The following is a 26,199-nucleotide window of genomic DNA, read 5'->3' on the forward strand; positions in this document are numbered from 1 at the left end:
GTTTGATTAGAAGCTAAATTAATGGTTCCCTGTCTTGCAGTTAAGTTATTCTCTATGATCACCAGAAACAGGGCTCCATCTGGTCCTATTGCCAGCAGCTAGGGCTATAGAGAAACTGAAGAAATAGCTTGGTAAACAAGTTAAGTGTAATTAAGAAAAAGATAAATAGGCACTTAAGCAGACAAATTGCTGCTTTAAATAAAGCCTGATAAAATTAAGAAAAAGAAACCCAAAGAGAGGAAGACGGCAGATGGAGATGGAAATGTTCCTTTGAGACAAAATCAAGCAGACGGGGTCTGAATCAGAGCGATACCACGTGTACACACTGGTGTCACGTTTTATTGCTTACATTTGTGTCTTGTATTTATTGCTTTGGTTTCAAAGGTCAAGAGGTTACATCCCTTTTTGTCACGCCCATAGGGTAGAACATGCATGTATAGGGAAGATTAAGAGACAGGCTTTCATTTCTGGGTCCAGTGTCATATCTAAAGTGCATGCCATCTAACCCTTGTTCTTTTTCCCCAGAAACACCATCATATTCAAAACCCATCTCCATGTGACATTGTTGTTACCATGGAAGCATGTTTCCAGTTCACTTTCAACTGTGCTGTGCATTTGTGTGAAAGTGGGAATCATCAGCAAAGTTGTACTAAGGATGTATTATTAAAATCATGAAATATGTATAGAATTGGATCTAGAGCTGCATGAAAATACGCCTGGTTATTGACAGTTTAGTGGGATGTATAGGTGAGAAAATAACTCCTCTGTTCAAAAATAATTAGATTCACACTGACAAATTATCACATGATTCTCAGGCAACTGTGTGTGAGTGTGTGTGTGTGTGTGTGTGTATGTGTGTGTGGACAGCTGGGCTCTCTCTGCATACGTTTCACCATGTCACCCTCCTGTATCTGTGAGTTGCACAATGACCTAACCGCAGAGTCGTTTAGCAATGACATCTGTGTTCTGAGTCAAGAATACGGCAAAGAATAAAGGATCAAGATCACAAAAAGAAAGCAATCAGGTCTAAGCGGTGACCTTTACGGGGCAACCTTTCAAGCTGCTCTTTCAGAAACGCAACCGAAGCTTTGGAAAGTCCAACAGGCACAATTGCGGTCGGTTATCTGATAGAAAACCTCAGAGCTGCCCTCTCTGCACCCCAACAATGCTACTGTATATCCCGTTTCAGGGGCTCGAGTTGATCGGAGGTGTGTGTTGGATCACATTGTACCTGATACAGGGTGCTTGATAGCAAAGTCTGCTCTTCATTTGTGGTTACATAAGATGTCTGGCTGTGGCAAACGAACGCCTCATCAGTACAGTCAGATGAGGGTTGCTACAATTCCGACTCAGGGACTCATGTGCACCTGCGGTTTTGCACACTTGCTATAAGATTCAAAGTCACTCTTACCCAATGCAACAAGAGTTCTTGAAAGATCAAGAACTGCATGAGAGAAATTGCTTTTCCTTCTTCCTTTCTTTCCTTTTTTCTGCCACCTGTCCTTTTTTCTCCTTTGCTCATTACCCTACTCATTTCGGTTTATAAGGGCATGTTGCACAGATGTAATATTGGATAGCTCAGGCACAGATGGTTACAAAGGATAAGAGGAACAATACAGCAATTTGTCATCCATGAAAGCAATTCATTGAACCCACAGGATCTCAATTAAGTGTGAAGATGTAGGGGGGTGAAGGGTGCCCTCATGTTGCCATTAATATCCCCCTCACTGTAAAATAAAAAAACATATTCCATGTGCCGGTTGTTCTTATTTCAGTGTACAACATTTTTTTTAGATATCCTTAAAACTAACAAAAGTCAATCCCAAAAGCACAGCCTCCTCAGTAGAGGTAATTAGGCTGATTGCCAGCAAAGCTAATATCTATCCACTTGGTGCCATCACAAACAACAAACATCGAATGGTACACCAACTGGCAGGAAAGCTCAGTAGTTGCTGCCAGAGATTGGCACAAACTGCAGGCTTAAAAGGTCAGAGGTAGTCTTGAGGCCAGAGGCCGGAGGTCGGCCATAACACACAGACTAGGACAATTACCAATTACCAAGACAACAACACACAGATATTCACACAAACACACACTACACAGATTCAAGTTACAGCTCTGTGGTCAAAATCTCACCACAGGTTGAAAATCTGAGTGCCAGAAGAACAACTTAAGACTAAAGACGAAGCTGTACAAATGCACTTTTGGCATAAAAGAATGAGGTCAAAGAAGGAAATCTCAGGATTAAAGTCAAGTTGACAGGAAATTTAAGACAAGCCTGCCTCTACTCAGGCTCCTAAGTGAACTTGTTCAAAATATGTCTGCATGCCCACCACAAAATGATAAGTAATATTTCTTTTGAAAATTAAGTATCAGGGGAGACATTGGAAGGAGATTAATCAAAATCATAAATTCACAGTCACTCTAGCCGTGCATCCTTGTTCATAACAAGTCATTATGAAATGAAAAGAAAAATGACTGATAAACATCCTGTAATGCTGGAATTACAGTGTGCCAACAATTGTGAAATCTCAACAGTTTCAGTAGAACAGCTGTCTAAGTCTGCAGAAATATCTGAATAATTGCTGCCCTCAAATAAAACATTTGTTCTAGTTTTGATAAAAAAAAAGTCAGTACACCTCACTTTCAGGTGGTTTAAGTTGTGAGAAAACTAGCGTTGCTAGGCGACTGATGAATAATAGTTTTTGCATTTCAATAAAACAGCAAACTCCTCTTATAGTGATTCATAAAATCTAACTTCCAGAGATAGACCGACCAGTGCCAAATCAGTTGCAGTGCTTCTGGTTATTATAATTGTATCATAGTAACAGTATATAGTTCTTGCCATAGGTAGATTTTCCACTGTTTTCTGCCTTTATTAAAGGCAGAAAACATGTTTTCAACCTTTGGTAAGTAATACCCTGTGGAGGATCTATTCAGAAGGCGGCGAGTAGCAAGCTGTGCAAGAATCTATTTAGTACAGTGTCAAGTTGCCCTCACGCCCATGTCCACACATAGTGACATCAGTAATAGCAGAATAGTGGTAAACAGCTTGCTTTTTTAGTCATTTTAGTCCATTTTGCTATTGTGTGTGTGAAACACAAAAGCAGCCATTAGTGTGTCCAAGTAGCTTCAAGTCTTCTGCGGCTACAGCACACATTAAACCTTCCACAGGATTTCAAAAATACCCTGCACGTTTTTTTTTTGATGATGAAAGATCTCAAATGCTAGAGTAAAAAGACACGGACTAAAGCACAGCCACGAATAGCAATCCCAATAGGCAGTAAAGCTCAAAGTTGCTTTTAGTAGGATGAAAAATAGACAAACAAAATGTGCTTTGAGTACACAGAGTGAGAGAGAAAACTAATGAAGAACATAAAGCTGTTTGTTCAAGATATTATTCAGGTTTTTCTGATCTGCTATGGCTGCTTAGGAACTGTGCTTCAACATTTTATGGTTTCGTTTTCTTGGAAGGCAGGCTCATAGGCCCTTGCCAGACAAAAAACATGTTGTTATGACTGGGGCATTACACTGATTTCACCCTTAGAGACTTACTCCCTCTGGTTCCTTAAAACCCAAGACATATGGGAGATGTTGTCTTGGTAAACACTCTAGCTGCAAATCTGTCTGTTCTCAGTGCCACCTGTTGCTCTTCCTGCTCACACATTCATATTTCCTTTGAGCTGATATAGTTTTCAGCTCTTATTCAGTTCAATATATCTGTGTTTTTGCAATTTTTGAAAGGACTTTGTCTTTGATGCGCACTCTGGTCATTGAGGGAATCAACTTACAACCTAAAAGCCATGTAACAATGGACCAATGCCTGCCTACCTTTCTGGCCAAGAGCCCAATAAAGACTGCACATTGATGTCCCTGCGGCTGAACTGTGCTTCCTGCTTGTGTAAGAGGTATTAGATGGTCACGGAGGAAGCAGGGGAACATTGTATTCCTGATTCTGTTACACAGAAAGGAACACGTACACAGCACCAAATTATGTGTTCTTATCACAATTTTGCTTTCCCCCTTAAATGGAAAAGATGCTTGCATAATGTGAAACATAATTACTTGATAAGGTTACAGAAGGTTATAAAAGCCCTTTGGGTAGTCCCTTCCTTTTCATCAACCCCTTGTGGACTGCAGAATGACTCATTAGACGCACAAGGACAAAGCATGGTGTGAACAATTCATACCTGCTACATAATGTTCATTATTACGTAAAAGCTGGATTGTATAATGCTGTTATTGAAGCAAATTTATAATGAACTCATTGTGATTACTAGGTCTCTCCTGGTCCTCACAGCAAAAACCTAGCTGTGCTGCCAGAGGGGTTACACAGGAGCAATAGGTGTGTTTACTCGAGTACTAAAAGCTGCCCGGAACAACTCACAGCAGGTCCACTCCAGCGTCTAGTCTCCTTCAGCGGCTGCTTGTGGTAAGCCGCCACGCCCTGCTCTCTCAACAAGATTAAGAGTGGAAGAGCGGGCAAGGCATGGAGAGGGATCACATACACCTCACACAAACATGCACAGACCCACACACAATAGCCCTCGTCGTAAAAGAGACTCGAGGGAGGGGCAGGGATCAGGGGAATCAGAGAGAGTGCTGCTCGGAAGCAGAGAAGGAGAAGTGGAGTCGGAGAAAACGAGAAAAGCAAAGATTATCCACTTTTCGGGGTCAGACAGTCTATTTGTGTTGACATATTAACCTAGCTCTGCAAATAAGTGGGACTACCTGTTGCATGTGACCCAAAATAAATTCCTCCGTGCTCTTCGCTGTGCCATTTTAGGTTCAGGTCTCGTTCCTGGCTCTGTTTCAGTGTGAGGAGGTTAAGTTTTTGCAGCTTAGAAGGACATGGCTATTTGTAGTTGCTTTCCTTCTCTTGTCCAGCCGTGAAGCTATTCAAACACTCTGCCTCGTAAAGAAGAGTCTGCATGGACAAAGTGTGCCCTTTTACACATTTTCCCCCCAGATTTTTAACTAGGCCAGTGTGCCAATGGACTGTTGGAAAGAACATTTCCATCAGCCGAGAGTCAGAGAACCTTAAGACAACAAGGGAACTGAGTTATTTTTATGCAAAATTCTCATCATTTCTCACGCATGGTGCTTAATCTCCTTCACTATCAGGCCACAAGGAATCTTTCTCTAAATTAAGTCAGATGTGCTGTGTTTGCACATTGAAACCGGTCCATTTTTAAATCAAAATCATAACGAAATAATTCAGTCTCTTTTTAATCAATGTTCCTCTGTAACATACTCATGCTTGTTCTGTATTCAACAGCAGTAAATTAGGTTTTGTTTGAGTACAACGCCTTTCTCATTCAAAGTAGTTTGTTTACCAGGGGGAGCTGTTTTTTGCTGAATAAGGCTAACTACAATTCAGCCTCTAAGCTGAAGGCAATTTGAATCTCCTTTCACTGACAGACCTGTGTAGAGGGTGGTGGAAACTCTACACTAAGCACTTGAGGTGAGGCGCTTTGTGCTCCACAAAGGCAGAAAATGTGCCAATTCATGGCATACTGTAATCAAGTAGACTTGTACTTGGACCAAGCTGAATGCTGCTTATTGTTTTAAAAGACTTGATCTTTACAAAGGAAATGAGAGGCAAAATGATTTTCTCAGCGATCAGAACAAACCACCTGTTTTGTTTTCTAATGTTATCACATGAATGAATCCATGGTAGTCTTTCCACTACCTGCACACAGCAGAACTCCCACTCTGAACAGGTCTATTACTACATTTACACCAGAAATTGGATTGATAAGTCCAATCCAAAGAATTGAGCAGAACAAATGTTCATTTAACACATTTGACAGCCAATTCATCTGTGGACATGAAAGAACAAAAAACAAAACAAAAAGGCGCCTTCTTCCCCTGTTGGTTTTCCTTATTCTTCCATATGGAGGACTGTACTACTGAGGAAAAGGAATAAAAAAACAAAAACAAACAATGGCCCTGACCTTGTCTATGTGTCTCCATGGAGACAAGGCCTCACCATAAAGCATTCCCCACTGTGTGCTGCTGACAGACCAGCCCTGCCGAAGACATGCTTAACAAGTTAGAGAGCTAAGTAAGACACATACAGCAGAGTGTAAACACACTCTGCTACCAGCAAGACTTTTAGATTTACGTGTGTATGAATACATTTACAAACATGATTACTGCACTGAGTTAATCACCACTGGCAAGACCTCAAAAACACATAGTTTGGAATAACATTTGTAAATGTACAAAGCAAAAATGTTGCTTTAAGGAATTGAATGTATAAATCATTTTGATTATTTATCTAATGTATCTAATGTAGTCTAAATGGCTAACAAGTGTAACCTCTAAGGCCACAACAGATACTGTAAGCAGAGTGACATCGGTAGTGATATAAAATGGACCATCTTTATCCTTTGGGAGATAAACATAGCTATCCTTTTAGCCTCTTAAGGAGGGATGAGATCACCTCTCTGGGTCTTTTACTCCAATGTAGGATGAAAACACTGTTCGATCGTTATTCTCAGTTCTCAGGTCAGTTGAGAACAACAACAACTTAGTTCTGATTCATAATCATCTTATCTGATGGACAAGATGTACTGTACTAATTCACCAAGCTTTGTGATGTTTATAATTTGTAAGTGAAGTAATTTCTTGATTGGAGTGAATTGGGTTTAATCAGTTCTGAACAGCAATGACAAACAAACAGAATGAGAGTTGGTATAAACATATATGTGGGTTTGAATATTCTGGGTAATAGCTTCCGTTTATTTCAGAAAATTATTATTTAAAAGAAAAATGTACAATCTAAAAAGTGTCACTTGTTTTATTTTAATTTTGACATGGTATCCATGAAGGTTCTTTAGTTATTCTCAATGTCCATAGTGTCCCGAACAACACCAGTTTCTTAATTTCCCTAAGCTGGCCAAAACACTTAATTTCTTGCCCCCCATTTAGGTATGTGGAAATCATCCAATATTATTATTTATGTCTACCTCTACTTAAAAATCAAGATATGCTACTTTGATATAGCAAAGACTACCTTGTACCCATCTTGTATTCAATCTTGTATACAAATGACAAACACGCATGCCGGTAAGACTTGACTTGACTGAATAAAAATTGTCTAACCTGAGCTGTTTAATATCTCATTCATAAATCCACCTCTGACCTGTGTACTACTTACTCAAAGACTAGAATAGCCCATTGAGTGTAACAGGAGGTCCATGAAAGGCAGTGTCTGGATCTTCTGTGACTGTCAGTAGGGGGAGAGTAAAGCCAACAAGAGAGAAAGAGAGCAGGTGGCAGAAGGCTTAACCTGAGTTAAAACCCATCCAATGAGCTCATCTCCTCGGGCTTAGTCAGCTTCAAGTTGTCTTTTTTTCTGCCAGGAAAGCCAAATCTGAGTGCTCCCAACCAGTCAGCCAAGTCAGCTACCAGCACCCTGCTAATCTGTCTGAGCACTACATGTAGGCCATATGGCTATCGCTGGTCTGCCTTTCTCGCAAACAAAGTAATCAGTACAAGGTGTTGTTTATTTGCAGAGGTACAGTTTGTGGAAGGGATCAGAGTTCTGTGTAGGTAGGGCTAAGTGATATGGCCAAATGTTTTACCCTAATAAGGGTCATTTCATGTTGTTTTATATATGATTATATCATTTTCTGGTGATCTGATATAAACAAATAGTCTTTGTTGTTATCTACTGTGTGAATTACATATATTAAATGGAAGGTAAAGAGTATTTTCTCATTAAATTAAAAACTAAGCAAAATGGACATAGGCTTAAAGTAAAATGATCAGCTATACACTGACTATGTTTACATGCATGCACACAAATACAGAATCATTTGATAGACCAATAGTTGGTTTTACTACAGTGGAGTAATAAGATGATGTATTTATTTGTCATGATATATGATGATAAATTATCATATTGAATTATCTCACAGTCCTATTTGTAGCTATATTACATGTCTGAAGGGTGACAGCTTTTCGGTATAAACATTAAGTCTTTCTATGGTCTATGATCTCACAACTCCCCTGTGTTGTTGTTATCTACCTCAATATATCTCAACTGATGTCAGGGCAGCCAAGGTAAGCCAAGACAGAAAGGTAAACAGCAGGTGCCCACAATCCCGATGTCTCAATAACAAGTGTGTATATTGTAAGCCATACTAATCCCGTGCACTGAACGTGCCACTGTGGACCTGATATAACCCCATAGAGACCACACAGCACATCTGGCGGTTTGTAATTCTCTCCACAGACATAATACAGTATGAACTGTGCTATTCAGGTATAGAATCAACAAACAGCAAGTAAAGTTGAAAAGGAGACACAAAAAATATCTTTTCTAGCTGAGGTTTGCTTGAGACAACAACAAAGTTTTGTGTCAACACCATATCTACCTCCCTACCACTATGCCCTAATCCCCTGTGCCAAAGCCTATTTTAATGATGTCATGGCAGACAGAAGTGCTGATGTTGTCCTTAAGACTTGGTGTAATTGAATTACTTCTGAGAAGACAGACAAACAAGTCGGGTCTAAGTATCGTGGATAATCTATTCTAGAAGTGTTCTCTAGTAAAATCCTTCGGCAGCATGACCAGCCACTACTAATCACACACCTGAATGGATATAATGTTTTCCTCCTTCACTGTTTCACAGAGGAAAATCTGAGTCACTTTGTCAGCTGTTGCTATGCTCTTCCTTTATTGGATTTGTCCACCCACCATCAGTATGCCCACTAGTGCCTCAATCAGCATACGCAGAGGGAGGAGACACCTCAGCAGGTTCCAACTCAAGATGCTCATTATCATCTGCATTCCCTTCATCATCATCATCACAAACTCACACCTGTACTGCCAAATGGTCTCCAAGAGGGACCAGTTTAAACGCAAGAGCTGCGATCATGGAACTTGTATCCGTCTCATATGGTCACGTGGTAACAGCCTTGCGCAGCGGTCATGCTCCAAGGACAGGATGCCCTCAGGGAAAATACCTCTGTTATGCTATAGAAATCTAAGTCCAGTTAGCATATTTTTTCTAAAGCTAGAACACATAAATCCAAAATCCATGGTGTCATTTATGTTTTATGTGTATACCTGTACTGTGGCCATTACAGCCAATCTGCATTCTGTTCAACTGTTTCAATTCCGAAACTTCCCTGTCATGTCATTTACTCTAATGGAAATGCAATTAGTATAATGGCTCCATTCAAGACAGTTTTCTTGCAAAATAAATTAGAAAGCTATCTCCTATTGAGTAAGGGGAAAAACTAAACAACACTGTTGGGAATAAGGTGAACAGAGTCAGGCATTTGTTTCCATCAGTCTTGGGCAGGTGGCATTAATGGCATGTCAGTTTCAAACAAATTTCAACATTAATCTGACACGAACAAACTTTTCTCTGGTAAAAGGCAAAGAGCCCTACAACTTGACAATACGAGTAAAACGGCTGTTGTGCTTAAGGGGAAGAGATTTTGCACATCAAAGTCTGTTAATAGGTCTTGGTACTACCGCATAAGGTTGTGTAAAGCCTTTTGTGGCTCTGGAGAGAGCTATGGAGTCTGAGAAAATGTCAGACTTGAGGGTAGAAAGAAGTAAGCTAAACAGCCTCTGTAGCACAATACTAATCTGCACTGAGGACTACATTAGTAGTTACTGGCATCACACATCCAAATCTCTGACAGAACTGTTGGTGGTCTGATTGCTGGCGGGCAATGCGACATTGCCTCTGTTTTTCTGTCGTGTTTGTGTTTAAACTGTCCATCATGAGTCTAACATTATGAAACAGCAAATCTAAACTAACGCAGTACTCTTTTAACGATTGACTGACAGAAAACAATTGTCAGATGAATCCATAACAGACACAATGACTAGTTGCTGCCATAGTTGTAATTAGTTTTTCTATTCAAGTCAGACAGAAAGTCACACTAGGAAACTGAACTACCTCCAGCTCTAATTTCTATTAGGCACTACACAGCTCTGCAGTTGCTGATGTCAAATTAAACCACAGGTGTCCTCTGTGGTGAAGCTTTCAGCCATCTGCTTATGGAATAATTTTAAGGCCACTGTCTTTACTGGATGACTCAGACCAGAAGCATTCATTGACAAACGAAATGCGACATGTGAGCTTCACAAATGAGTTGATTGGGTTTTTAAGAATAGCTAGAGGGTTTGTGCAGACACCTTATCTGTGCAACCTCATGACAGGCAGGAAGAGGGTTCTGAAATAGAGACAACAGCCCTCTTCCATATATGCACACCCTCTGACCCAACCAATCAATCACGTGCATGCATACTGTATGTAAGGTTAACAGGTTACTGACACACAACAGTAGAATAAAGGACAGTCATCTCACCTGGTCGTCCACTCTGTGGGCCACAATCGTAGCCGCCTCCTCCTGCTCAGCATCGCTGAGGGGTCGAATTCTCAAGGCAACCTGTAGCACAGAGAGTGAATATAGTTGTCCTTGAGTTGAATCAACAGGAAGATACTCAATTTACTGGAATTAAAGGTTAGAAAATGACTTGAACTCTGCCTGCTTGAGTAGGGAACAACATTAACAGTGCACAAGTGTAGTTTAGTTTCTATAATACATAAATTCTTATTTAAAAAAGACTTGTTCTGAACCAAACTGAACTGAAAAGTGTGGTACAGGAGAACATCATTCATAATTCAGACCATTTTGGTTTGTTTTTTAGTTGCTGCATATGTCAAAATCTCCTCATAGATTTGAAAATTCAAAAAAAGAGCTCTCTCCAGAGTAGCCCAAATTCATGGAAGAGCAGTACAAACATTGCATCAGTCATCTTTAAATGTCAAGCCCAGGATTAAAAAAATACAATTGTAATACATTATAGATAATAAAAAACACTTGAATTAACAAAGTGTTAGGCTTAAACCAAACCCTGTTACCTTTTCAATTGTTTCCTATTATCATAATTTTTCATGTTTTTTCCCTCTAGCTTGCAGTCCTACAGCCCAAAGACATGCAGGGTAGGGGAAATTGAAAGTTAAAAATTGTCCATTGAAGTAAATAGTAGGAGTACGCTCCAGACCTGTCACCCGTCCACACACAGAGTATGCTGCAATACGTTACATGTCATTGCCACCTTGAGTGTGATAAATAGGTGAAGAAAACTAATGGATGAATAGATTTACTTTGTAATTAAATGCTACATTTAACTTTTAATCACTTCAGAGCCTGAAAATTTCCCTCCAAAAATTAAAAAAACTAATTTAGAGTGACGGCATTTTCCCACAAACAGCAGGACTCAAACAGACACCAGTAAACAGAAAATTTGCCTTCCCTTATGAACACCGGAAAATATTTGTCAGATACACTTGTTCACGACCATCCTGCTGTTCTACTTTTCTCTCACTGCGTGGTTTCTTTTTATGTTAACATTCAGAGATCAACAGAAAGCTTTTAATGATAGTAAATGGGATAAAACTCGACAATAACAATCACAGCAGTGGTGTCATATACCCAAAAGGCTGGCATGCATGTGACCCACAGACATTTGCAGTTAAAAAACTCTCTCTCTCTCTCTCTCTCTCTCTCTCTCTCTCTCTCTCTCTCTCTCTCTCTCTCTCTCTCTCTCTCCCTCTCTATCTCTCTCTGTCAGCACCCTGTAGAATGTGTATTACATGCTGGACAAGGGAGAGGCCAGGCAACTGAAACAGCCACTTCAATTATTCAGATATGGGCTGCAGAACACAGTGCACCTAGTGTATGGCTGGGAAATGTAAAATATAACACCAATGCTGTACGAGTACAAAAGGGAACATTTGGTCATTTAAAAAAAACAGAAAAATCCACTATTAGGTAGATCTGTACAATGTAATGCATCCCAGTGTGCATGTCCAACCACAAATTCTACTTTAATAATGTGTATAATATTAAGGGTTTCTGACACCGTCTTCAAGGTTTACATTGTTTATGTTTTAGCATTGAGGTCATAGTGTTGTAGTCTATTCGTTTTACCTCATATAGGTAAACAGGAAGGACAAACCATTCGAAAACACCTTCTTATAAAATGTAGTCCAGGACCGCACCGCCTTTAAAGGGACAGTTCACCCAAAAAAACAAAAATACATATTTTCCCTCTTAACTGTAGTGCCATTTATCAGTCTAGATCTTTTTGGTCCATTTGGTGTGAGTGATAGAGATATCGGACATCGAAATGTCTGCCTTCTCTCTAATATAATGGAACTATATAGCACTTGGCTTGAGTGTCGAAAAAATACAATTAAGAAAACTCAACAGCAATGTCTCCTTCCAGAAATCATGACCAAGTTACTCAAGATAATCCACAGACTCACACCTGAACAGTAAATAGAAGATTGATTTAAAATACAACAAGAACAACAACAACAGCAACAACATAGAGTAAAGAGTAAAGATATGTCCTTTTGATTTTAGGATGAACTGTCCACATAACTAACGTCAACAACATTTCATACTATGTAAACAAAAACTGAACATTATAGGCATAGTGTAAGTAGACTTTACGACAAAACAGTTGTATGGGATTGCATAAAATTGTAAAGGTGTACCTAATAAAGTGGCCACTGAGTGTACACTTGGCAGCATATTTCTGGGTCTTTGTATTAGCTACATTATTATGGTTTGCCATAACTAACCATTGACAACAAGTTGCTTAGCAAAGGGAAAACTCATAAATAAAGTAAATTATACAAAGGTTAAGTTACAACTCATGCTATTTAAGGTCCCAGCAGAGACACTGGACTTGCAAGCAACAGTTAAAAAAACATGTGTAGTTTAAACTTACAGTTAGTTGATGGTCCTTTGATTCCCCCGTGTCCTTCATGGTCACTTATGGTCAGAGTGAAGGATAACAAACATCAACAGCAAACGGGACAGTGAACCATCCTCCTCACCGCCTGTACCTGCATGTCACCTCCTCTTTTTAAAAAAAGAAAAAAAAGTGCAGCACTCACCACACACACACTAACTAACTAATGAACTCTGTAGTTGCTGGTAATGGTTTCTGACAGCAGCTAAATAAAGCTCACGTCGTGGCTTTCTCACTTCGTCCTACTATCAGTTCCTAGCTTCTCTATTTTTCTTCTTTCTATGTCCTTCAAAGTGCGTCGACGCTTCACTACTCGTCTTGTGTATCTCCACTCAGCACGTTAGAAACACGAAACACGAGAATAATTAATCTGGTGGCAGACGAAGAGCTGGAAAGGTGGTGGCGGTGGTGGGTAACGCCGGTGCAGCCCACCTGCTCCGGTCACTTCCCTGTGTGTCCCCGCTCCGCTCCTCTCCGCTGCCCTGCTGCTGCTGCTGCGGACTGCTGGTTGCTATGCGTGCGAGTGCGCGTGCGTAAATGTTGTTGTCCCTGGAGACACCAGCGTTCTATCAAGCTAACGACAGTTCAAACGAGCTAAACAATGCTAACTGCTAGTTCCGATTATAAAAAAATGATTTCTAATCTTTTTTGTAATTATCTGATATTATAATTATTTTTCTTTCACAAGTGCACAGTGGGGGAATTGAACTAATTTACGTACTTTTGGCCAGACAGACACTGCCCGTTTATGATATGAATTATGTTTTTAGAAAGATAACGTCATATTATTATAAATGATTGTATGCATATAAAACACAACAAGAAATGATTATAATTTTTTTTTAAATGTACTTAAAAAAATATTATATTTTAATTGTGCAATATTTTTGAAAATAACAATGCATCAACATGTTCGAAAAGTATGTACACACACACACACACACACACACACACACACACTGTACCTTGTGGAAATCATGTTTTTGTACATTTTTTAACATTGCTTGTTTTACTTCAAAAAGAAATGAAACATTTAAGTGGTGCGCTTACAGCCAGGATTTTGATATGTATCATACTTTAAAAACATTTTTTTTTCCCTCGCAATTTCCCCTCATCCTTCCTCCAATTCCCTGAGGCCCCCTGGTGGCCCCAAGGGGCCCTGGCCCCCACTGTGTAAATAATCGCTTTAGGATACTTACGTAATCCTTATGTAATCCATTGGGTTACAAAAATGTAATCTAATTTAAATACTTTGCAGTACTTTTACTTGTAACAGAGTATTTTGACACTGTGGTTTATGACTTTTTCTTATCTCAAAAGATTCACTGATGCAATTGCAAACATTTAAACATTATACAGTACCTGGTGGTTATTCCTTCATCAGTCCCTCTTTTGCCTTCTTAAGTATTTCATGTTACTAAAAATATCATGATATATTGTGTTCAGTTCAGGAGTTATTGCAGCTTCAACTGAGCAGCATTTTTTTGCAAGACTATACTGACATCTGCTGGAAGAATTACAAAATACATGACTAAGCCCACAGTTTTCAAACAACTTGTTGGCTGCAAGACTTTCCCTTTGGTTTGTTCACAGCAGTTTTCCCAGTAGCATTATGCACCCAAAGGGAATGAACACCCAACAAGAAAATGAAGACACATCAAGTTGTACTCAAAACAGATTTATTCAACTCACATTAGACCCTGTAGTTTTGGGGGTCACACACAAAATTAAGCACCATTCTCAGTGCCTGTACAATGTTACATGCTTAAAGAAATGACACTTACCAAAAATAATTAATTAACAAAACTGCATGTATTAAATCCCTACATAAAATCATTGTTAGTCAATGAAAACACATACTGTTTGGATGCTTGGAATCGATGAAAATAATTACCTGAATTTTCTCATTAATCATGGTTAGAGCAGCACAGCTTCCCAAGTTATGACAGAAACTACAACTTTATTTTATTAGCTGGATAATATATGCAGAGAATTAATGGCCCTTTAGAAAGTACAAAAAAAATAGTGATCCTATGTGACATTGCCACACAAAACTAGAAAAAATATATAAAAATTGGCACATTGTTTAAACAAAATCAAAATAAACCCACATCAGAATGAGACAACTGTCTGTTATTGTACAACTTATATACAGAATCCGTGGTCTCAAGGTAGTCTCTTCTCCGGGAGATTCAGAAACATAAAGCTTCACTTGCAGTTGTGTCTCTGTGTGAATGTAAATAAATTATACCTCAACAATACCTCCTGCTGTGTGCTGCCAGTGCTGGGTTTGTGCTTCACAAATATCACACATGAAGCAAAGGAAATAAAATTTTTAGCTGTCACGTTTCTCTTTGGAGACCTGAATGTAAGTTATTTGAACAGGATATGCAAATAATTTGTAATTGTTTTACTCTATAGTGAAAACTTTGCTATGTTTTACTGCAGTGAGAGAATAATCCTCAACATATCATCAAAGTTATGTTGTACCTGAAGAACTCAGGTATACAAAAACAGCCAAATCTTCACTCAATGCTTCACTAATAGATAACACGGTATGACAAACACATCCTATTACGAGCAGGTTAAGTTTAACAGCGGGTGTCAGAAGTATTTAGCAAGTTCCTCCCAAAAATGCCTTGGAGCTGGCGAATGTGAATTATCATTTATGAGCACAGAGAACAGCACCGATGTGGTTCCATTGTCCTGAGACTGCACAGACTTGAGTCCTGGACTAATAAGATGTTACACACGGTCCTCTGTGATGGAGCAGCCACACACTCTTCGTCTGCTGAGCGTGTGTGTGTGTTTGTGATGCTGTTTCCCCTCCTCGGTCAGATAAAGAAGTCTATGCTTGGAAGTCGTTCCCAAAGTGTCTAATCTGTTCCTCGGTCATGGACAGATAGGTGGCCCGCATACTGGGAGAGTACTGTGGAGGGAGAGGTAAACACACAGACACACACACAGGATGTTACAAGCTGATTCTGTGAGATGAGGGCGAGGTTTCACAGGTTATGGACAGAGCTGGAATTAAATCAGTAAAAAAAAAAATGTCATGTTAAGTTAAAAGAGAATCCCACTGAAAATCTATCTTTTGGCTTTCAATTTCTCACCATGTGTAGCACTGAAAGAAGGCTCTGTAAACATTGAAGTTACAATGGATTCAATGGTGACCCAGGCTATGATCATCCTGTGATTCTATCAATAAAAAGGTCCTGAATGCTGAATACTGAAAAAATGACAACTGGTAGAAGCTGACTAGCTATTATTGCTTTGATTGAGAGGCACCTATCAGCACATATTGTCCATTCAACATTTAACATGATTTCAGATCCTGCCATTTCAGCAGGCGTTCCCAATATTTCAGACACCACCATTTTTAATCACCTGACCTCCACACCAAGCTGCACACATGGATCCAATTCCCTTATCAGGTATTCAAACCTGACCTTTACCCTCTGTACTACATGCATGTTTAGCCGTTTTTTTTATTCCCCTACGGACTTGTTTGCTTGTTCTGACTGGGTACCTGCAACTGTCCCTGTTTTTTCATGACTCATGAATTTAAGTCCACATAACACATCCTCATCCCAACTCGCCAGATACCAAAGCTGTGTCACTGTCCTCAGCATCTGACACTGAAGTGCAAGGCACCCTTTTGTGTCTAGTTACATGCATAGTGGCTTTTCAAAATAAATTTCAGTCTTCGCAGGAAACGGCTGACTTTAGGCTATAAAACAACCAGACTAAGATTAGGGTAAAAGAACAGGATTCTGTAGAATAGTAACCCCTCTCCATCAGTTCTGCCCCCTCTATTGACTCTTTCAAGTCCAGGCTAAAAACCCACTTCTATTCATTAGTGTTCCCTGATAGGGCTTGATATGTGCCTGTTGATACTGCGATGTTTTAATGATGTTTTTTGACTAGTGTTACTATTCTCACAATGAATTTCCTGTGTTTTTACTGTCTTGACTGTGATTTTATATACTTTGGTCAACATGAGTTGTTTTTAATGTGCTTTGAGATAAATTTTAGTTGACTGGGTTAAAAAACAAAAAAGATTTACTCTAAATAATGATATTGAATCTTTGTATCAAAAGTAACATAAACAGTGGTCTCACTTTTGCGCTCTTTATATGACATCTGTTACTCTACTCGTCTACAATAGTAACGGATTTGTTTGCATTGTTGGAAAGCTTGATACGTCTCGTATGAATGCTAAAAGGTGCCCTGTATGTCTGAATCACATGCTGAGGGTCATAAAATATATAGCAATAGCATTTCTGAACAGTGGCAGACAAGCGTATGATGCGTTTTTCTATATTTTCACACGACTCTGGGCCACCATTGGAATCCACCTTACCTGCTGTGAATCTAAACTGACTATAGTCTCTTATTCTATCACAAAAAAGCAAAACACAAAGTTTAAAGAGCCACCTTAATGCCTACAGGACAAGAAAAACAGATTTTCTGTGGAATACACCTTTAACTCATACTTACAAGACTGACTCAGGGCACGAAGAACAAATCTAATTTACAATTTGTTCAATCAAATTAGCATTTTTTCTTTTCTTGTTAAATGTACATTTAGTAGCATGTCAATCACTGTTACGTTACTCTAAAATCTGTCAATACCTGGTTAAATACATTCTATAGCAGTACACAACACCTGGTGGCAGTACAAGCCATAGAATTGAATGACTGGAGCAGAACTGCATGCACAGAGAGGCTAACTGTGAGGAAATTCAGGGACATAACTACAGTACCACCCTGTGAACACCGGGGCAGACAAATCCTCATAAACTTACAGACTAACAGACTTTCTGGAATGAGGACAACAGGTTGTGAGTTTAATAATAAGCCATGCCAAACAGGAAAACCGCACAGGAACCAAACAAACAAAGTGATGTGAGGTGGAGGAGAGGTAGAAGACGGAGATGCAACAGAGGAAAAGAGAGGGAGTTAACCCTGAAGAAGAGTTGAAAAGACTTACTCGGTTTCTATACTGCTGAGAGTATATCTCCAAAAGTTGATTAAAAAAAAGAGGAAATATAGAAATGAAAGATACAAACATACACATGACAAACGAACAAACAAAAAATATATAAAAGAAGCTGTTAGCTGCAAACTACTGCATGATGCTGTACAGTTGAAGTCATGAGGGAGAATCTAATTATACATTACTTGCTGGCATTAATTAGGAAATGAGTCATAAGTATATCACATTTTTTGGAGAGCTAAAGTTGGAACTGAAGGTTAATGAAAATGATGACTGGCATTAACAAAAAACTTTTTCTCCTTCTTCTATAAACTTTACTAAAACATTGTAAATACACAAATATAAAAGTACAAAATATTTGGATCTTTGCTACATCTTTTTCTGGAATTTAAACCTCTAGGCATAACAAATAATATGCAATCTATAAAAAATAAAGCATGTATTTCGTCTGTATTCCCTGACTAGATGATCACAACATTGTTTCTCAAAAATACCTTTTCAAAATAAGACAATCTAAAATAGATAATATACCTGCAGAATGCTTTTAACTGCTGTATTTCATCACACACTAGCAGCATGTTATTAAGAGGCTGTGCCAGATGAAAATTTAATCCAAAATGTTTTTCTATTTTTATCGCCATGATGTACCGTAACAGGAAACAAGTGGCCCAGTGGGAGGCAAATTTATTCAATGAGGAAGAAAATCTTTAGTGTCAACAGTGAGAGAATTTATGGTTTAAGACCGGGTTTACTCCCTCCTGGGAATTTGGCCTGAGAGAGGCTAAATGATGTTCACTCCATGATTAAATATTAACCACATTACTTCTCCTCTTCTTGCTTTGGTACTGTAAGTCAGCCTGGGAACATTATGGAGGGCAGAAGAAGGCACAGTGTGCTCTGATGAGCCTCTCATTAAATACCTTTGAGAAATACTTTAAATAAGTTGATTAAATCAAAGAGATTTTACAAGATATGGCTTACCAGTTGAGTTATGTAATTTAAAGGGATAGCTTGGAATTTTTGATGTGGGGGTTGTGTGAGGTTTCATAGTAATACGCAGCATGCAGTAATTTCCCCCAGAAGGACAGAGGATATACTGTTATAATACAATAATACAAACAAAGCAACTCATGTGTTTTGGTATGTAAAATTAGGGTTTTTGCCAATGGAGTCGTTTCGTTTTGAAGAAAGCGACTTCAGTTAACTGCACATAAACCTAAACAGGGATGTTTGATGGCAATCTTAACGGTTTTACCAGACAACATCACATCACCCCGATATTAGCTTCTTTGCACTGTCTCCCTGTTCAATTAAGGATTGATTTTAAGATTTTGCTGATCACTTTAGAGCTTTTTTAGGTCTGGCTCTTAGCTATTTAGTAGAATTATTAACGCCATATGAGCCGACCCGCGTCCTCAGATCCTTGAGTGGCTCCCTTCTGACCTGATCACTTCTTAAAACCCACTTTTATAGACTTGCTTTTATGTAATGCTTTCTATCTCACTACTCCTTTTTTACTTCTTCACTTTCTACTTTTTTATTCCTTTTACATTTTATTTACTGTGTATCTGAGAATGTCTTGTGATTTTTCTTCCTCTGTCTGTTATTGTTTTTCTTTTAATGTAAGAATAGTTTTTAGCCTTATGGCATTATTCACGTTGTGATTAGTTGCTCTCTGTCGAAACACTTTGTAAACTGCTGTTTTTAAAAGGTGCTATATAAATAAAGTTATTATTACTATTATTACAATCTAAAGCAGTGGAAATATTCTAAATCTAGTGTATACTTAAACTGATATTTAAGTTGCCCCTATCCTTAGCATTACATGGCTTAATCCTGCCTGCTTCTTTCAATCTGGGAGCATGCCGACCACCATCTACTGTATGCAGTGGTGGAAAGTAACTAAGTACATTTACTCTCAAGTTGTGTTCTTGTGTACAATTCTGATGTTCTTGTACTTTACTTGAGTATTTCCCAAGTAATACTCAAGCACATTGACTCTTAGCTGACAGCTTTAGTTGCTTTTCACGTCAATATTTAACATAAAAATCATGATACATTTAAAATGATCAGACATTTTTTTAATTAAACCTCATAACAGTATACTAAGTAGTTTGAATGAGCCCTACCAGGACAACAGTAAATAATAATAATAATAATAATCCAATAAAATATCTAGAATACATAAAACAATCTGGGTGGGTCCATTCTGCATAACGAGTACTTTTACTTTCAATACTTTAAATACATTTCGATGCTGATACTTTTGTACTTTTAGTTAAGTAAGTTTTGAATGCAGGACTTTTACTTGTAGTGGAGTAATTCTACAGTGTGGTATAAGTACTATTACTGAAGTAAAAGATCTGAATACTTCTTCCACCACTGACTGTACGTAGAGTACCACTTATGACAACCCTACAACCCCCACTTCAAATCCAAACTATCCCCTTTTAATAAATCCCTAAAAGGTTAGGTTATTAGATACTGTATGTCTTGACATTTGGATAATGTAATTCAAGGAAGTAAGTGGGCTGAGTCACAGAGTGAAGTAGTGAATGAAATCAGCAGTTATTTATAATAAAACAGTTTCCTGTCCTTTAAAGGCTAAATGTGTCTCTTAGCTTAGAGGGAAGTGACATCATAGGAAGGACTTGGCCTCTGGGACCCAACGCACCGAGGGAGGAGGAGAGCCTCGTCCTATCAGAGGCACGTTTTCGTACCGTGGATTTCCCCCAAACAGAGCTGTATGGTTCCTGAGAAGGAACAAAAGAGGTGTCTTAGAGGAATAATTACATCAAATCAAACTTTGCTTCACGTTGCTTCTGTTGACTCACATGTACTCGGACACAGGGGCATTGGAGACAGCCGGGGCGGGCGGGTGCAAGCTGTTCTGGCTGCCCATACTGCTGCTGTAGCTGCAGAAGCTGTGCATGTTGGTGAGGTTGGGGTTCTGAGTGGTTATCCTCCTCGCCCGTGGGTTGAATGGATCCTCCTCATCGATGTCGTCGTAGTCTCGTTCCCTAGAGGAGGGAAGAAACAGAATCAGCAGATGATTGGATTAGTGGAAACTGTGAGGTGTGCTGGAGGCAGAGACACAGGGTGAGGAGAAAGGGACTGATGAATGGCCGTGGTGTAAATGCCTCCTTCCTAAAACTGCTATAAAATGCTGCAAACCATTGCAAATGCCAGTTTACATGCTACACACCACAAAAAATGAAATATTGTTTGTGGTGTGTAGCATGTAAACTGGAGATGATGATGATGATGTGTGAATGAAATGAAATATTTTTTGTGCACTAAATTCAAGAAGAAATGTTGTTTTTTACAGTCTGGGATATGTTGATCAGCAGCAATAGTGATGCATTGAATCAAACACTGTAGAGCTCCATTATACAGCAGTAGAAAAACATTTTTCTTTCCCACAAGGCAAATATGAGAAAATGGCTGAAATCTGGCTGAAAAACTATCATTTCGAAGCCAGTGCTCTGAGAGCCTGATACAACACAATGGGAAACACAAAAGGTTTCAATGGGATCTGAGTGTCTGTTTTTGTATACACAGTTTATTATGAACTTATTATAGTTGATGTTATAGTATTTTGAGGTTCAACAATCAAAATTCAGGGGAAAAAACTCACACACTTGTAAAAGTATGGCAAAATGCATTAACACAGCAAAAATGATGAAAAAAATTCAAATCAAAAAGCCTGAAATGTACCTAGTGATCCACATGAGTTTAATAATGTATCTAGAGCTCGACTCCAGTCAGAAAATTACATATGTATTTGTAGCATCTGTACATATGTGGAGAACATTCACACACACATGCACGCCCTGGCTGGCTCATACAGTAGGTGAAGCTGCATATAGATGGCTGCAGGATGAGAAAATGAGGGCGCTCAGGCAGGCAGGCAGAGGAGCAGAGAACGAACTGACCTGCAGGCAATTTGTCTCCATGCCCTGGGAATGGCACACAGCATGACAGTGAAGGCACAGGCTGCCAGGGAGGAGAAGAGGCAGAGGTAGAGTACACCCTCCACCCCGTCATAGCACACCCCCACCATCGCATCCAGGTAGTCCTAAAGAGGTCAAACAAATCATATAACACAGACAAAAAGGGGAGATGCACGGCTTGCTTGTACAGGCGGACTCTTACTGTCATAAACTGAATGAATTCGCTGCAGACAAAATGAAGCAAAGATGAAAAAGCACTTAGCCCGCTGGAGTGTGTCGTCTCCAGGAGGACATATACTTCATTCGTGTCATGCACATTCAGTGGGATGAACATTATTCACGTAAACTGCACTGCAGTCCCGAGCCACGCTGAGCAGGTTTAACAGTGCAGAGAACTCATACATACGAAAACACAGTTTAGAAAAGTTATTCTCATTAAATTTAAAATTCTTTCTTTAGTGCCCTGCTCTGCTCTCTTCCCAGTTCCACTTTTAGTTTGATGCTGAAGTCCTTTGTGGCCACTTACTCTCCTGTTGACCTAGTTGTGCTGCTGTGATGCCAATTAGGATGCAGTGAACGAACCTTGTTGAGCCCCCTGCAGTCCAGCAGGGCGGTCAGCTGGTGCAGACTGGCCTCCGAGGAGTTGAGCAAATGCTGGATCCCCAGTAGGTCTCTCTGTGGAGAGGTCAACAGGCAGTGTCACCGACAAATACTTTAACACTTACGAGAAAATCCTTCTAATGCTGCTCTTAGAATATGTTGACTCAAAGTCATAGCTTGTGTGTGTGTGTGTGTGTGTGTGATACCTCAGCTGTAGGAAACAGAGGCACGGCAAACTGCAGCAGGCCCTGGATCTGAATCTGCATGGTGGTCAGGGACCTCTGGAAGATGGTCAGAGGCTGCAAACAAGGAAGTGTGTTAGAAGGCGTGCAGAGTAAAGAGCATGCAAATGAAGTGTAAGCGCTTATTAAAATGCCTCCCATGAGATCAAAGAGTCAGCATATAGCGTACAAAAATAATGGTTCTCCAGTAGGGCTGCTGACAAAAATCATTCTCAATGCTCAATGTTGATTAACACAATCAGTGACTTTGGAAACAACATGCATTTCTTTTTTTTTTTTATGGTGGATTTTCTTGAACTATAAATATGATTCAACTAATAAACAATTTAATTTTTTTTTAAAAACACAAGATAAATGAATAACATATAAATATATATGAATTACAAAATATATAAAAAAAAATATACACAATAAATCATATTACATGTAATAATAATAATATTAATAATAATAATAATAATAATAATAATAATATTATTATTATTATTAATAATAATAATCATAATCATAATCATAATCATAATAATAATTATAATAATAATAATTTATCGCCCAGCACTTTTCTCAGACTGCAGACTTCTCATTTGTCTTTAATTTAAGTTCTTAGTATATTCATAATGGACAATCCAGATAAATGTGAAAAATGTGGATTTTTATTAGATAAGGCTCACTTTGGCCACTTTTTGCTTTTCAAATTTAATTTATACAGGGACAACAAAACTCAAGCACAGGCCCAAAATAGATAAATGAAAACCATTCATTTGGTCTTAACTCAATTTCAGCCCAACTATATACTACTTTTTAGAGCGGTGAACACAAAATATCCTGTTTCTGCATTACAACAGTTTGTAGTTTGTCTGGTGTTGTGGTGGTGCAGGTTTACGTTCCCACCAACAGGGGGCAAAATAAGCCTCCACATTCAGCTCAATACAAGTAGATGATCACAACCTCACTGAAAGAAAACACCTTCTGCCCAATGCCTCTTTTTAAATTAACATCCAAGCATAACCATAAACGAATTAATCTGTCACATCTCTAAAGTAAAATTGTATCTTCGCAGTCGGCGAACCTAACAAGAGTAGCCTGGAAACCCCCTGGCCTGTGGCATGATGTTAAATTGAAACAGGATATGGTCAATTACCTCAACCATCCATAAATGTAATTGCTTTCCTCTGATCTGACATTTTTTCTCTGAATCTGCACGACTGTCCGTGGTCAAACTGCTCTCTGCAGCACAATCCAACGGCCTGATCGGATCTGGCTTTTTATTTTAGCTTGGATGAGCTTGTTCTGAGCCAAATAAAGTAAAAAATAGGACAAAGAAAGTGGATGGAGGAGGACAGTACGAGAAGGAGAAGAGATGACGATGATAAGAATAGAAAAAGAGCTGTGGAAAGAAGTTAACGCAGGAGTAATGCCCCAGAGCGATGAAATACAAGGGCACAGAGGGTAGAACTACAGGGCACGGCTGCGGTTCAGGCTGAGAATACATGAGAGAGAGTGAGAGAGAGACGCAGCATAGAAATAGGAAGAGAGGGAGGGCTTGTATGTTTGCCAATCAGTGTGAAATCCTGTATCTGGCAGCTCGCTTGTGAACTTTGCACCTGTTGGGTATCTGTGTGGCGTAGAAAAGAGTGCTGACTTTGTTTACCAGGCGAGGTGACGGCTGTCTGCCCTCTGCTGCTGCGCTCTTGTTATCCTCGGGGCATGTCTACGAGAGCCAGATAATAAGATCTGAGCTCCGCTGGGCCAAAGCTTGCAGAAATTGACTTTACCACTGACTGATGTCAGTGGTGAAGCCACTGATGTGACCCACAGTATCTACTCTGCTCCTCTCAGAGTCACCTCACAGAACCTCACAGAAGCGAGAAGAACATTCACCAAATTGCTGTAATTTTAAAGCCTTTGTTGTGGGAGCTTTGCCACATCTTTGGCCTGTTTTGGCTTGTTTGCCTGACACCAGCCAACAACTGAAGAAGAGACGAAAAGAGAAAAGTGATGGTGACAGCCTGGGAGATGGAGGGTTGGATGCTTGTAATTTTGTAATGTTCAGGCTGAGTTGTGAGGTGAAGGTAGGATGTAAATCAGACAGACAGGGCTGCAGAGAGAGAAAGAAAGAGCTTGACACAGACAAGGCTCGAAGGGCAGAGGAATGAACTCCCTATCTAGCACCGACATTGGACATTTCGGTTACAAGTTTTAAAACATCTAGCATAAAACCATCTTTTCGGGCATTTAAACAATGGTATTATTAGCCAAAACCAGGGATGGCTTCTACCACTTATCATGTTAGATTACAATATTTATACCGCAACAAACCATCTTTTCCACTGTCTTAAACAAATAAGTTATTATTAATACCTGTATATGGAGAGCAAACGAAATGATACATCATCATTGGGTCTATTGGGAATTAGCCTATGGGAATTTTGCATTGATTTTAGTTCATTGCAGAAAATAAGCTCTGTGGCAAACACACTTTTCTGATGCTGACGTGTTTTGTTCAGCAGGGTAATCTTCACAAATGAACACCACTTTTATGATGTTTGAAGCGTCAATGCAGCCGACAGAAGTAAAAACCTAACGTTATGCTATGGAAAACTACTCCACGGTCACATAACTTGAAGGTCACTACCGTTCAGACACTCTCTGACAAGCTAACCAGCAGTTTTGAAAAGCTAGTGAAACCGTAGCCTAACTGAGTATGCAAGAGCTCTGACAAACATGACTAGAGGCTGTGAGGCGGACTAGTGAGAAAATGTCAAAAAGCTGCTGTGTGGCGAAAGGCGCTACCAACAGGGCAAGAACCCATACGAAGTTATTAAAATTAGACGAATCAAAAAACTGAACTTTTAAGAGGACAAAAGTGGATACAGATGTATACTATGAGGAAACTTTGCGATCATGAAACTCAGTATCTAAACGTTAACTTAGAGATGTATCGCATTTAATCACTAAATCATATATTCAAAGTCAGTTTTAACTTACATTTCTGTAAGTTAAGCTCAAGCATTTGACACTATGTAACATGTGTTGTAGTATAATGTGGATAATTCAGAAAACTATGCTGTATTATGTTTTAAAGTGCCTCAAAAATATAGCTTACATTAGCATGCTAGCAGCTAACTGTCCTCCCTGGTAGAAATAGAGTACCAAATAATCATATGATAAGCTTAAATCCAATCCATATATCCAATATATCCAGGATGACTATATTTTTGTAAGTCAAGCTAAAACATTTTGACAATATGTTACTTGTATTGTCGTGGAATATGGAAATTTATCAGAAAGATATGCAGCATTATGTTTCCAAGTGCCTTAGCTCGCTGACATATAGCTACCATTAGTGTGCTAACAGTTAATTTGTCCTCTCTGGTAGACAGAGTGCTAAAATAATCATATTATTAGCTTAAATCCAATCCACATATCCAATATGTCCAGGCTAATATTTTTGAATGTTACGTGTGTTGTGGTGGAATATGGAAATAAATCAAGTGCCTTAGCTTGCTAACACATTGCAAACATTAGCTTGCTAATAGCTAGCTAACTGCCCTCCCTGGGAGACATAGAGTGCTAAAATAAGAATTTTAAGATTAAATCTAA

The 26,199-nt window shown here is 39.1% G+C and overlaps 2 protein-coding genes across 3 annotated transcripts in view; both read right to left on the reverse strand.

The window, feature by feature from the left end:
- The window catches only part of kif19 (kinesin family member 19), a 33,500-nt gene extending 20,266 nt beyond the window's left edge, over positions 1-13,234 (reverse strand). Inside the window, exons 1-2 of the mRNA XM_059324707.1 lie at positions 12,779-13,234; positions 10,342-10,422 (exon numbers count right to left, since the gene is read on the reverse strand). Coding sequence (XP_059180690.1) covers positions 10,342-10,422; positions 12,779-12,817 — 120 coding nt within the window. The 5' untranslated portion in view covers positions 12,818-13,234. The remainder of the gene's footprint in view (positions 1-10,341; positions 10,423-12,778) is intronic.
- A 1,230-nt stretch (positions 13,235-14,464) lies between these two features.
- The window catches only part of ttyh2 (tweety family member 2), an 88,760-nt gene continuing 77,025 nt past the window's right edge, over positions 14,465-26,199 (reverse strand). Inside the window, exons 9-15 of one of the 2 annotated variants that reach the window (XM_059324389.1) lie at positions 22,561-22,653; positions 22,337-22,429; positions 21,737-21,879; positions 20,636-20,821; positions 20,476-20,554; positions 17,796-17,822; positions 14,465-15,731 (exon numbers count right to left, since the gene is read on the reverse strand). In XM_059324389.1, the coding sequence (XP_059180372.1) occupies positions 15,651-15,731; positions 17,796-17,822; positions 20,476-20,554; positions 20,636-20,821; positions 21,737-21,879; positions 22,337-22,429; positions 22,561-22,653 (702 nt within the window). In that variant the 3' untranslated portion in view covers positions 14,465-15,650. The remainder of the gene's footprint in view (positions 15,732-17,795; positions 17,823-20,475; positions 20,555-20,635; positions 20,822-21,736; positions 21,880-22,336; positions 22,430-22,560; positions 22,654-26,199) is intronic. The other variant, XM_059324390.1, reaches the window with a different exon arrangement.

This window comes from Centropristis striata, chromosome 21 (assembly GCF_030273125.1).
Source record: "Centropristis striata isolate RG_2023a ecotype Rhode Island chromosome 21, C.striata_1.0, whole genome shotgun sequence".
NCBI classification, from domain to species: Eukaryota; Metazoa; Chordata; class Actinopteri; order Perciformes; family Serranidae; genus Centropristis; species Centropristis striata.